Source organism: Phyllostomus hastatus, unplaced genomic scaffold, assembly GCF_019186645.2.
Source record: "Phyllostomus hastatus isolate PE091 unplaced genomic scaffold, TTU_PhHast_1.1 phas_contig_10, whole genome shotgun sequence".
In the NCBI taxonomy this organism is placed as follows: domain Eukaryota; kingdom Metazoa; phylum Chordata; class Mammalia; order Chiroptera; family Phyllostomidae; genus Phyllostomus; species Phyllostomus hastatus.
In genome coordinates, this window is record NW_025333499.1 from 285697 (window position 1) to 299313 (window position 13617).

General features: G+C 38.8%; 1 protein-coding gene across 1 annotated transcript; it reads left to right on the forward strand.

The window, feature by feature from the left end:
• The first annotated feature begins 8442 nt into the window (after window positions 1-8442).
• Window positions 8443-9196, forward strand: LOC123814994 (spindlin-3-like). Its single transcript, XM_045833159.1, is given in 2 exon segments — window positions 8443-8729; window positions 8731-9196. Coding segments are annotated over 2 exon segments (690 nt in total). The 5' UTR covers window positions 8443-8505.
• The last annotated feature ends 4421 nt before the right edge of the window (window positions 9197-13617 follow it).

Here is a 13617-nt window from a genome sequence, read left to right on the forward strand (position 1 = left end):
CTGCCATCACACAAAAGCTTTGGACCAGACAGCCTCACAGGAGAATTTTATAAAACATTTAGGGAAGAGTTAAACTCTATCCTGCACAAAAACAATACAAAAAGAGGGAAGACCTCAAACTCTTTTTATAAGGCCAGCATCATCCTAATCCCCAAAGCAGATAAAGACACAACAAAGAAAGAAAACTACAGGCCAATATCACTGATGAACATAGACCATAAAACCCTCAACAAAATATTGGTAAAATGTACCCAGCAATACATTAAAAAGGTCCTACACTATGATCAAGTGGTTTTCATCCCAGGGATGCAAGGATGGTTCAATATTTGCAAATAAATCAACATAGTACATCACATAAACAAAGGGGAAAACAAAAATCACATAATCATATCAATAGATGCAGAAAAAGCATTTGATAAGGTACAGCACCAATTTATGATAAAAACCCTCAGCAAAGTGGGAATAGAGGGTGCATACCTCAACATAATAAAAGCCACGTATGAAAAGCCTACAGCTTACATCATATTCAAAGGGCAAAAACTAAAATTTTTCCCCCAAAGAGCAGGAACAAGACAAGATGTCCACTTTCACCACTTCTATTCAACATAGTATTGGAAGTTCTAGACACACAGTGATCAGACAAGGAAAAAAATAAAAGGTTTCCAAATTGGAAAGGAGGAAGTAAAACTGTCATTGTTTGCAGATGACATAATAGTGTACATAGAAAATCCTACAGACTCCACCAAAAATCTACTGAAGCTAATAAGCGAATTTGGCAAAGCAGTGGGATACAAAGTCAACATTTAGAAATTGAAGGCATTTTTGTACACCAACAACAAAATATAAGAAACAGAGACCAAGGGAAAAAAATCTCATTTGTTGTAACAATAAGAAAAATAAAGCACCTAGTAAAAGACCTATACTAGGAAAATTACAGAACACTGAAGAACCAAATTAAGGAAGACACAAATAAATGGAATCATATACTGTGTACATGGATTGGAAGAATTAACATCATCAAGATGTGCATACTACCAAGGCAATTTATAGATTCAATGTAATCCCTTTGAAAATACCAATAACATATTTCACAAATATAGAACAAATACTTCAAAAATTTATATGGAAAAATAAATGACCCCATACAGCATGAGCAATTTTGAGAAAGAAGTACAAAATAAGAGGTATCATAATACGTGATATCAAACTATATTTCAAGGCCACTGTATTCAAAACAACCTGGTACTGGCATAAGAAAAGATGTGTACATCAGTGGAACAGACTAGAAAGCCCAGAAATAAACCCATGTCTCTATGGTCAATTAATATTTGACAAAGGTATAGGAGCATAAAATGGAGTAAAAATATCCTCTTCAACAAACAGTGTTGGGAGATCTAGACAGCTACATGCAAAAAAAAAAAAAAAATGAAACTAGACCATCAATTTACATCATGCACCAAAATAAACTGAAGATGGTTAAAGGACTTAACTATAATCGTGACACCATAAAAGTCCTAAAGGAAAAGTTCACATATCCCATGCAGCAATATTTTCACCAATATGTCTCCTAGAGAAAGGGACATAAAGAAAAGAATAAACAAAATGGGAGTACATCAAATTAAAAAGCTGCTGCATGGCTAAAGAGAAGATCATCAGTTTGTTCTTAATTTCAATGTCTCTGGTTACATTGTGCTTGCTTGTTTGTTTTGTTGATTAAGTTCTACTTATTGGTGAGATCTAATGGTGTTTGTCTTTTACTGCCTGGCTTATTTCACTTAGCATAATGCTCTCCAGATACATCCATGCTGTGGCAAAGGATAGGAGCTCCCTCTTCCTTTCTACTGTGTAGTATTCCATAGTGTAACTGTACCATAGTTTTTTGATCCACTCACTTACTGATGGGCACTTAGGTTGCTTCCAGCACTGGGCTATTGTAAATTGTGCTGAGGGGATAATGAGGGGAAAAGAGGGAAGAGTTGTCAGGAACATATATAAAGGACACATGAACAAAGCCAAAGGAGGGTAGGATCAAGGGTGGGAATTGGGGATGTCTGGGGTGGAGGGTAGTGATGTGGGGAAAATGGAGACAACTGTACTTGAACAACAATAAAAAATCAATAAAAAATAAAAAGAACCATAAAAATAAAAAGAACCATAAAAAAGAAAACATCATCAAAATAAAAAGGGAACCAACCATATGGGAAAATATATTTGCTAATGATACCTTGGACAGGAGTTTGATTTCCAAAATATATAAAGAACTCTCATGACTCCACACCAGGAAGACAAACAATCCAATTAAAATATGTTCGAAGGAACTGAGCAGACACTTCTCCAAAGAGGACATACAGAGGGCATATGAAAGAATGCTCAACATCACTAGCCATCAGAGAGATGCAAATTAAGTCAGAGTGGCCATCATTAACAACTCAACAAGCTACAAGTGCAGGCCACGTTGTGGAGAAAAAGGAACCCTGGTGTGCTCTTGGTGGGTGTGTAGACTGGTACAGCTGCTGTGGAAAACAGTATAGAATTTCTTCAAAAAGTGAAATATGGAACTGCCTTTTGATCCAGCTGTCCTACTGCTGGTATTATACCCTAAGAATCCTGAAACACCAATTCAAACAACCTGTGTTCATAGCAGTGTTATTTACAATAGCCAAGTGCTGGAAACAGCTTACGTGTCCATCAGTAAATGAGTGGATCAAAAACTGTGGTACATTTACACAATGGAATACTATGCAAAAGATAGAAAGAAGGAACTCTTACCTTTCAGGACAGCATGAATGGAACAGGAGAGTATTTATTATGCTAAGTGCAATAAGCCAGGTGGTGAAAGACAAATACCACATGATCTCACATTTAAGTGAAACCTAATCAACAAAACAAACAAATGAGCAAAAATGAACCAGAGACATGGAAATAAGGAAAACACTGGCAGTGACCAGAGGGGAGGGGGTAGGAGATAATGGGGAAAGAAGGGGAAGGGTCAAGTCAAGGAACATGTATCAAGGCCCATGGAGAAGGACAGTGTGATAAGGGTTGTTTTGTGGAGCAAGGGTTGGAGGGGGCAAGTGAGAATATGGCAGAAAAATTGGGGAAACTGTAACTGAATAATAAAAAAAATGGAAAGCAAATATGCTGAATGGAAGAATATATTTGCCAAAGGGGTTAACTTCCAAAATATGTAGTGAATTTGTACAAATGAACACCGGAAATACAATCAACCCAATTAAAAAGTGTACAAAGGACTTGAATAGGTACTTCTCAAAAAAGGATATACAAATGGCTAATAGACATGGAAAAAAATGCTCAATCTTACTTATCATCAGAGAGATACAAATTAAAACTACACTGAGATATCACCTCATATATGCCAGAATGGCTAACATCAATAAATCAACAAACAACACTTAGGGAGGATGTGGGGAATAGGGAACCCTTGTGCACTGTTGGTGAGAATGCAGACTGGTGTAGCAACTGTGGAAAACATTAAGGAGTTTCCTCAAAACTTAAAAATGAAACTGCCTTTTGACACAGTGATCCCACTTATTGGAATATATGAGGTCTGGCCAGGAAAGTCCAGCCATTGTTAATATAATGAGAACAGTTTGTGTGGCATTGATGTAACCTGGCAGCCAAGGAGACTGGAATGGAATTCACATGCTTGAACAACAATGACTTCACTGTTTTAGTCAGTGGGGGTGCTACATGGCATTGAGTGAGCATGTGTACTGTGTGGCTGTTACATTCAAAAGACTGAGTGAGTAGAGCAATGAATTTAGCGTTAAGCTTGAATAATCCTCTATAGAAGCTATTTGAATGATTCAGAAGGCCACAGCTATCGGTAACTTTTGATTGGCAGCTTCATCAGACAATGTGTCGGCTCATGCATCATGCTTCCTGCAGACTGTTTTGGTGAAATATCAGGTCATTCAGCCCCTCTACAGCCCAGATTTGGTGTTCTGTGACTTATGGCTTTTCCTAAAACTGAAACCACCTTTGAAAGGGAATAGATTTCACACCCTTGATGAGATTCAGGAAAATGTGACAGGGCAGCTTATGGCAATTGGGAGAAATGTGTGAGGTCCCAAAGTGCCTACTTTGAAGGGGACTAAGGCATCATTGTCCTATGTACAATGTTTCTTGTATCTTGTATCTTCTTTAATAAATGTCTCTGTTTTTCATAGTACATGGCTGGATACCTTCTGGACAGACCTGGTATCCCAAAAAAATGAGAAATGCTAATTTGAAAGAATATATGCACCTCTATGTTCATTGCAGTGTTGTTTTCAATAGCTAAGATCTGGAAAGAGCCCAGTTGTTTATCAGTAGGTGAGTGGATAAAAAAACCACAGCAGTGGTACATTTACACAATGGAATACTACTCAGCTGTAAAAAGTAAGGAAATCTTACTTTTGTCACAGCATGGATGGACCTGGATATTGTTATGCTGGACCTGGATATTATTATGCTAAGTGAAATAACCCAATCATAGAAAGACAAATATGCCCTGGCTGGTGTATCTCAGTGCATTGAATGTCAGCCTGTGAACCAAAGGGTCGCTGATTCAATTCCCAGTCAGTGCATACACCTGAGTTGCAGTCCAGGTCCCTGGTAGGGGGTGCATGATAGGCAACCACACATTGATGTTTCTCTCCCTGTCTTTCTCCCTCCCTTCCCCTCTGTCTAAAAATAAATATTTTTTTTAAAAAAGAAAGACAAATATCATGATTTCACTTACATTTGGGATCTAATGAACAAAATAAACTGATGAACAAAATCAAAACAGGCATGGATACATGGAGCAGACTGACAGCTGTCAGAGTGTAGGGGTGTTGGGGGAGTAAATGAAAGATGGTAAAGGGATTAACCTATATATGTGTGTGTGTATGTGTGTGCGTGTGCATGTGTGTATCACATAGCCACAGACAACAGTGTGGTAATAACCAGAGGAAAAGTGGGTGGTGGCTAGGAGAAGGTGGGCAAAGGGGGAAAAATAGAGATGGAAGGAGCCTTTGCTTGGGGCGGTGTTTGCACAATGTAGTGTGCAAATGATATTTTATTGAGTTGTACATTTAAAACTTGTATGGTTTTGTGAACCGGTGTCACCCCTATGCAACAAGTTCAATTAAAAAATGAACTATGAAACCATTTAAATCACAATTATGAATAAAACGTAGTGGCCTAGTTTAAAAAAATAATGTATTCATATTTTTAAAAAGTATAAGCAATAATCAAAACCAATACTTAACTGGATTTCATCAAAATGTAAAGCTTCTATTCATCAAAAAACACTGTCAATAAAGTGAAAAGACAATCCACAGAAAGGAAGAAAATATTTTTAAATCATATATCTGCTCAGGGCCAGAATTTATAAAAAACACTTACAACACAACAACAAAAGACAAATAATCCTATTTAAAAATGAACAAAGAATTGCAGTAGACATTTCTCCAGAGAAGATAATGTAAATGTCAATATATGAAAAGATGTTCATTATTATTATGGTAAATGAAAATTAAAACCACAACAAGATACTACTTTATACCAATTGTAGGAGGGTGCAGCCAGGGGGCCCCTGAAAGAAGGACTTGTAATGGGGTTCAGAACTCCAGGTGTCCAGACAATATTAGAAAGATATATCGGATGTCCTCACCCTCTACCACAGGTGTGAGTTGGGGGAAGGAACATATGGAGCAGAGCCATTGAGAGCTGTTTTGCATAGCAACTAACCTTTGCAGCTAACCTCTGGTGTGGTCATTTAACATATCTCTAACCTTTAACTGCTTGCATAGATATGTTAAATAGCTGTGGCCATGCTCTGAGCCAGGGGGATGGAAGGAACTTCCCCCCAAGATGTAACTGGGAGACAACTCCCCCTAGTTACAGTGCCTGCGTAAGAGCTTGGAGATAATTGGCTCCATGACATGGGGCCACCCCTGCGCAGACTCAAGATGGAGCCCAGTAAACCTGGAAGGATATTTAAACCCAGACTTGGTGGCCATTAAAGAAAGAACCATGCGGCTTTGGCTGAATGGAGACTCCTGCAGCCATGTAAGGAGAGGGAACATGTGGCTGTGGCAGTGAGGAGAACCAGGTGGCGTTGGCCAGAGTGGGGGGACCCCCCCCCCAGGTAGCCATGAGAAAAATCACCATGCAGCTTTAGCAGAGAATCACCACGTGGCTTTAGCTGGAGATCCCAAGGGAGGCCTACCAGCCTAGGAAGGCCTATCAGCCAAGCACAGATTACTGGGAAGAACCGGGAGCTGCTGAGCCATGGACTTCCATTTCTTTCCCTGAGATATGGTACCCCAGACTGGGCAAAGGGGGTAAGGAAGGACTGTGTGTGTTTGTGGGTGTTTTAAGGGACTTTGGGATTTTGATGAAGACATTAAGTCATTACTCTTAGACTGTATAACTTGAATAAATAACTACTTTCTTTTTCACCAATCTCTAACATGGAGAGCTATAATTCTCTGGTGAAGGGAAAGGCGAACGTAGTACAGGGGGACCCCAGGAAAAATGGGGGTCAATTCAGTAGCATTGTGGGACCCTTTTCCCTGGCAGCCAATCAGGGAAAATCATGGGAGACCACATGTGCAGTAGCTTTAAAGTAATACAACTACTTGTACATGCGCAGGAAAAGCCCACCAAAACTAGCCAGGAAGGATCTGCCCTATAAGAATAGAGTCCCTCCAGCCCATGAGGTCAATCTCTGCTTGGAGTTGGCCTGCTCCCATGTTCTCTGCTATAAACTCTGGGTGTTTGGTTCAATTCTTTGTCCCGATAAAGTAGAACCTGGTTACCTGTGCCCACCTGTGACACAATTAAGATGGCTGTAATGGAAAAAAATTATTGCATCACTTCTAAATGGTAAGTTTTTTCCCATAGATTTATAATTTTAGTGTTGAAATATTAAATTCCTATTGTAATTATAGTAATTGTTTTGATTATAGGTTTACGTCTATTCTGTTTAAGAGAACAGATTAATAATTCCTGTGCAAGCATTATTTATAAGTTTTTGTCTAAAAATCTAAACATCTGAAGATTGGAGAGAATGGTTAAATCATGAAAATATCCTTACAGTGATATTATTGAAGCTACTACAAAAATGTTTCAGACAATATCTAATAAACTGAGCAAATGTCTATTCTATGTGAAAAAAGGCACACCATGAAAGTGCATCTGCAAAATTCTTCCAGCTTTGTAAGACTTTATTAAAAAGGCAATGGAAAGTGTTATATTTTGCTGAACTGCAGGGAAAGGGTGGTGCACTTCCACTTCTTATTTTCTTCATGTCAATTTTCAGTATTTCATATCATGCCAGCATTATGCATACAATTCTTTTGCAATCGGTGGAGGGAAAAAGCAGGGGAAAAGAGAAAATGAAAAAAATATTCTCATGGGTAAAGTCCAGAAATGACAAATCAGTAAAAATTGCCTAGGGATTGGGTCAAGATGCTATACAAGGCACTGGTGCATTTTTCTCATTCTTCCACAAATCCCTTTAAATGACAAGGAAAGGCAGGTTTCTGAAGATAAATAATTCCAGAAAACACCAGGTAAAGGAAAAGGCGAATTCCTAGATGGAAAACAGATGGGGCAGGGGCACAGATGTAGGGGTTGGGTGGAGTGGGGTGGGGAGTCTGGGGGTCCTGAACTGGAGAAAGGGAGGGTGGGGTTGTTGTGGGCCAGACTGCTCAGGAATTTGAAAAGGGGAGGGTCCAGGAGGCAACCAGCTACCCCAGCCTGGGGCAAAGGTGGGCGTGAGAGTTAGAGGGGGCACACGTTGTTTGGCAGGAAGACGAGGCCTCCCTCCTGGCAGGAAGCTGTGCTACGGGAAGGAGGGAGACTGCTGCAGCAGTAGCTGCTGGTGGAATCCTAATGTGGCAGAGGGGTGTCTGCCGCCCTCCGGGAGGCATGCTGGAGACACAGCCATCATCCTCTTGGTGTGCCCGGCAGCCTCCTAGGCACGCTCCGCTCCTTGTCTTCGGATTCTCTCCAAGCAGCTTCAGCAAGCTCCTGGCCCAATGCCTGCTGATCCTCTTTCCACAGAGGCTCACGCCCAGGGAGCAGAGAAGTGCTGTATATGGGCACATGAGGCCCAAGATACTTAGTTTTGGGGAGTCTGGACCATCTGGCATAGATGGTGTTGGAATTTGGGCAGAGAGGAGTAGTGGATGCCCCCTGTTTTTGTAACCCTAACAGCAACTCCCTCGTTCTAGCTAGCTGGAATGAACTGGGGAGGAAGGTTATTACAGGATGTCTTGATTTCCAGCTTTCCTGTGTAACTTTCAGGAGATACTTATGTGTGGGTGCACAGAGTGAACTAATTAGGAGATAAAGCCCATTGTGTCATCCATTGAATTTATTTTTTTAAAATTCCCTTTCTTGGCCTGCTTTGCTACTATTCTCCTATCAGGTAAGAAGGCCCCATTTGGAAAGGCGGCTGTAGGGCAGCAGTCCAGAACAGGCTCAAGGAATGCGAGTGTGCCTGTTACCATGATGAAGAGAAAGGCTGCACACAAGAATCACAGGAGCAGACCACCTTCCCAACCTCGGAGGAGCATCGTGGGCTGCAGAATTCAGCACGGATGGAAAGATGGAGATGAACCACTAACACAGTGGAAGAGAACTGTTCTGGATCAGGTACCTGCAAACCCCTCTCTGTATCTTATCAAATATGATGGATTTGACTGTGTTTATGGATTAGAACTGCACAGAGATGAGAGTGTCATCACTTGAAGTCTTTCCTAATAGGGTTTCATCATCTAGAATCCGTGGTACATACTTAACAGACATTATTATTAGCAAAGCAGTGGAACATATTTTTTAGACAGAGGAAGGCTCCAAAAATGAATGGAGTGGGATGGTCTTAGCTCAGGCATCTGTCATGAAAACATGGTTTTACATTACCTATGAGAAGGATCCCATATTATATATGTACCAGCTATTAGATGATTATAAAGATGGTGACCTACGTATCCTTCCTGATTCCAATGATTCCTCTCCTGCAGAGAGGGAGCCAGAAGTCATAGACAGCATAGTTGGCAAACAGGTGGAATATGCCAAAGACAATGGCTCCAAGAGAACTGGAATGGTCATTCATCAGGTAGAAGCAAAACCTTCTGTGTATTTCATCCAATTTGGTGATGATTTCCATATCTATATCTATGATTTGGTACAAACCTAAAATACTACTGGTCTCTCCCATTGGGGACAGCCAAGCTCTGTTTGTTACCTATAGTCTTGGGTGTTGACCACCGTAGCTCAGAGAATAAAATATCCATGTATATGATGGGATATATCTTATGTCTTTCTTCATGTTTCTGACTCAAGAAAAAAGACTTCTCAAAAGTATTTGGAAGAAAACTTCTACCCATTTCCACTTGCCTCTCATTCAGTCTTCCATATGGGAGGAGGAATAACTTGGTAAAGTTGAAAAAAAGGTATTATGGATAAGCAGCTTAGGCTCCTGTTGGCTTCTCAGCTCATTCCTCACAGCAAGGTATGGGAAAGAATGTAGTCCTTCATTACATGTATAGGTAAATGTCTATTTTAGACTAGGGGTAGAAGTTCATTTCAAGCTCAGGTCTAAACCATGGTCTCGTATCAGTAATAAAGCTGGTATCTTTTTATTATTTAAAAAATGTTAATATATAAATTGTTTTTGGACAAAAACACATGTCTCTGGTAAAAATGAAACAGTACAAAAATGTGCAGTAAAAGGTAGGTCTCCTTTCCTCCTTCCCACCCTTACCTCAGTCCCTCAGTCTTATATACCAAAAGTAACTACAGTTACCAGTTACTATGTATCATTCCAAAGATAATCCATGTATTTACAAGCATATTATGTGTGTGTGTTTATCAGTTTTTTTATACAAATGGTGGCATTCTATTCATGCTGTTTTGTAGTTTGCTTTTTCATTTAACAATATATTAAAGGTGATATTTTAATCCCTCTTTGATTCCTGTGTGAATTGTTTAGTTGATTTAACTAGAAGACATTAATCATAAAAATTTAAGATGATGCAAATTAATAGAAAGATATTGTGCTCGTGAATTAAAAGAATTAATATTGTTAAAATGTCCATTCTACCTAAACAAATATACAGATTCAATGCATTCCCTAACAAAATAACATGGAATTTCTCACAGAAGTAGAACAAACAAATCTTAAATTTGTAAGGAACAACAAAAGGCCCTAAACAGCCAGAGCAGTCTTGGGAAAGAACATAGTTGGAAGCATCACACTTTGAGTTCAAAGTATATTACAAAGCTCCAGTAATCAAAATAGTATGGTATTGGCATAAACACACATAGATCAATGGAACAAAGTTAAGAACCCAGAAGTAAACCCATATGTATATGGTCAATTAATTTGTGACCAAAAAGGCCAAGAATACTGTCTAAACAATAAATGTAAATATCTTACTGCCTTTAATCAATGATTCATGAATCAGGTATCATTCCATTAAGCAGACAAAAGAAGCTTCGAGGAGCTGTCCAAAATTAAAGACTTTTACAGGACCATGGGAAAAGGACAAGGAAGTTATACCAGCCAAATGTGGACTGGTTGTAGTAAGGTCACCTTCCTTTAGGGGTCAGTCAGGCAGATTACCTTACTAGTGTGACCACGTACTTCCAGATTGTAGCTTTAAGATTCCATTCCTGGGAGATGCTGAAGCTGTAATCAAGTTAGGCATTTTTTTTTATTTTGGAAATCATTTATTTATTTTTTATTTTTGTTTGATCACAGTTGTCCAAGTTTTTTTCCCTGTTGCTCTCTCCTGCCCTGCCTACGCCCCCACTCCTGCAGTCAATCCCCACCCTAATGTCCGTGTCCATGGGTCCTTTATATATGTTCCTTGACTAGACCCTTCCCCTTTCCCCGTTATTCTCTTCCCTCCCCTCTGGTCACTGTCAGTTTTTTCCTTATTTCCATGTATCTGGTTCTATTTTGCTTGTTGGTTTGTTTTGTTGGTTAGGTTCCACTTACAGGTAATATATGGTATTTGTCTTTCACTGCCTGGCTTATTTCACTTAGCATGATGATCTCTAGTTCCATCCATGCTGTCACGAAGGGTATGAGTTCTTTCTGCTGCATAGTATTCCATTGTATATATGTACCACAGTTTTACCTGAACAGACACTTCTCCAAGGAGGACATACAGAGGGCTTATAGATGTATGAAGAGATGCTCAGCATCACGAACCATCAGAGACATGCAAATTAAAACCACAATGAGATACCACTTCACACTGGTCAGAATGGCCATCATTAACAAATCAACAAACATCAAGTTAGGTATGAAGTCTTGGTTTGGTGACATGGAGTTTAAAGTGACTCCTTTTTGCCTGTTGTTGCTTTTTAAAAAAAAAAAAAAAAGAACAACCAAAACAATACAAAGGGGAAAGGATAGTCTCTTCAGTAAATGGTATTGAGAAAACCAGACAATAAAGCATGCAAAAGAATGAAATGACCACTATTTTATAAGTACTGCATGTCAACTGGTTGCACCACTGGAGCTCCAAACAACCACTATTTTACACCATACACAAAAAATAATTCAAAATTGATTAAAGACTGGAATGTAAGACCTGAAACCATAAAACTCCTAAAAGAAAATATAGGCATTAAGCTTGACATTTGACTCGGTGATGAGTTGTTTTTTTTTTTTTGACACAGAAAAGGCAGCAATAACAAAAATAAACAAGGGGGGCTACAGCAAGCTAAAAAGCTTGTGTAGCAAAGGAAATAATCAAAATGAAAGGAAACCTATGAAATGGGAGAAAATATAAGCAAATCATATATCTGATAAGGGATTAACATCCAAAATATGTAAAGAACTCATTTCAATAGCAATAAAAAAACAACCTGGCAAAAATATGGACAGAGAATCGAAATAGACATATTTTCCCAAAAAAGACATACAGCTGGCCAATAGGTAAGAAAAGGTGATTAACATCAATAATCATTAGGGAAATGTAAATCAAAACTGCAAAAAGATACCACCTCCCATGTTTTAGAATGTCTATTTGAAAAAAAAAAAAAAAGAACAAGTGTTGGTGAGGATGTGGGGAAAAAAGGGAACCCTTGTGAATTCTTGACTGGAATGTAAATTGATTCAGCCACTATGGAAAATAGTATGGAGGTTCCTAAAAAACAACAACAACAAAAAAACCCCTGCTAAAAATGGCACTACCATATGAGTCAGAAATTCCAGTTCTGGGTATTTACCCGAAGAAAAGAAAAACACTAACTTGAAAAGATATATGCACCCCTATGTTCATTGTAGTAGTTTATTGGGTTTCTTTGGGTATCATTGATTTGCAAAACCATACAGGTTTCAAGTGTAAAACTCAACATATTATTTATAATAGCAAAGATACAGAAACTGCATAAGTGTTCATGAATAGGTAAATAAAATGTTTATATATTATACACACAACAGAATATTATTTAGCAATAAAAATAATAAAATCTTGCCATTTGTGACAACATGAAGAGAACTTGAGGGCATTATGCTAATTGGAATATCAGAGAGAGTAACTAGCCACCTGGTTCTATAGAAAGTAATAGAATAAGTCAGAAAGTAACTAGTTACATGACCTGCCAACTTAGGAATTTATTAGATCACCTTGTGAGGTTACTTTCTATAGAACCCCTTTTTCATTCACAATTCCCCATTGTGGTCATACAATAATCTGAAGGATGCATTTATGTATAACCTTTTGGTCAGAAAGGGTGATCTCACAGCACCAGGAAGACTCATTCCTAGGAAGTCTCACTATTGATGTCTTGTTGAAACAGTGGACCATTGGGGATGGAGCAATACTGGATCTGTAAGGTGTGAGTGAAAACTAAATTTTTTTAAGATTTTATTTATTTTTAGAGAGGGAAGGAAGTGGGAAAGAGAGAGAGAAACATCAATGTGTGGTTGCTGGGGACCGTGGCCTGCAACCCAGGCATGTGCCCTGACTGGGAATCGAACCTGCGACACTTTGGTTCGCAGCCCACGCTCAATCCACTGAGCTACACCAGCCAGGGGCTGAAAACTAAATTTTTTGACAAAAGGGAAGGGCAGGTAAATGGAATCCAGTCAGGTCTTGTGGCCTTCATTGTGGGGGGGGGGGAGCAGAAATGCCCTGCTCATTTCTTTCCTGTGAACTATCATGATCTGAGTTTTGCCTTCTGTTTCATTTTGCTATATATGACATAGCATAACATTTACATGGGCCATAAAAAGAGTATTAAAAGCTATCTTATTCGGTAGCAATATTAAGTTGCCTTTTTCAGTAATGTCAGCTTATAAATTCCTTCTTCTAAGTCCAGCTAAAATGCATGATGTTGATGCCAGGGAGCTGGAAAGAAAACAAGCCACCAACTTAGGTTTCCTAGAGCCCATAGCCCCAACTATTTATTTAGTTTACAATCATTGTTTACTCATACATAATACATTAGAAGTTTTTCATCGCTTACTTTACAATGCTTCTGCAATTTAACATTTAAAAAATATTTTAAGGTGTTGCAGGAATTTTAACCCTGTAAACCTCAATTTCCAATAAAAACTAAGAAGTGTATAAAAACCCAAATAAAAAGTTAAAATATTGT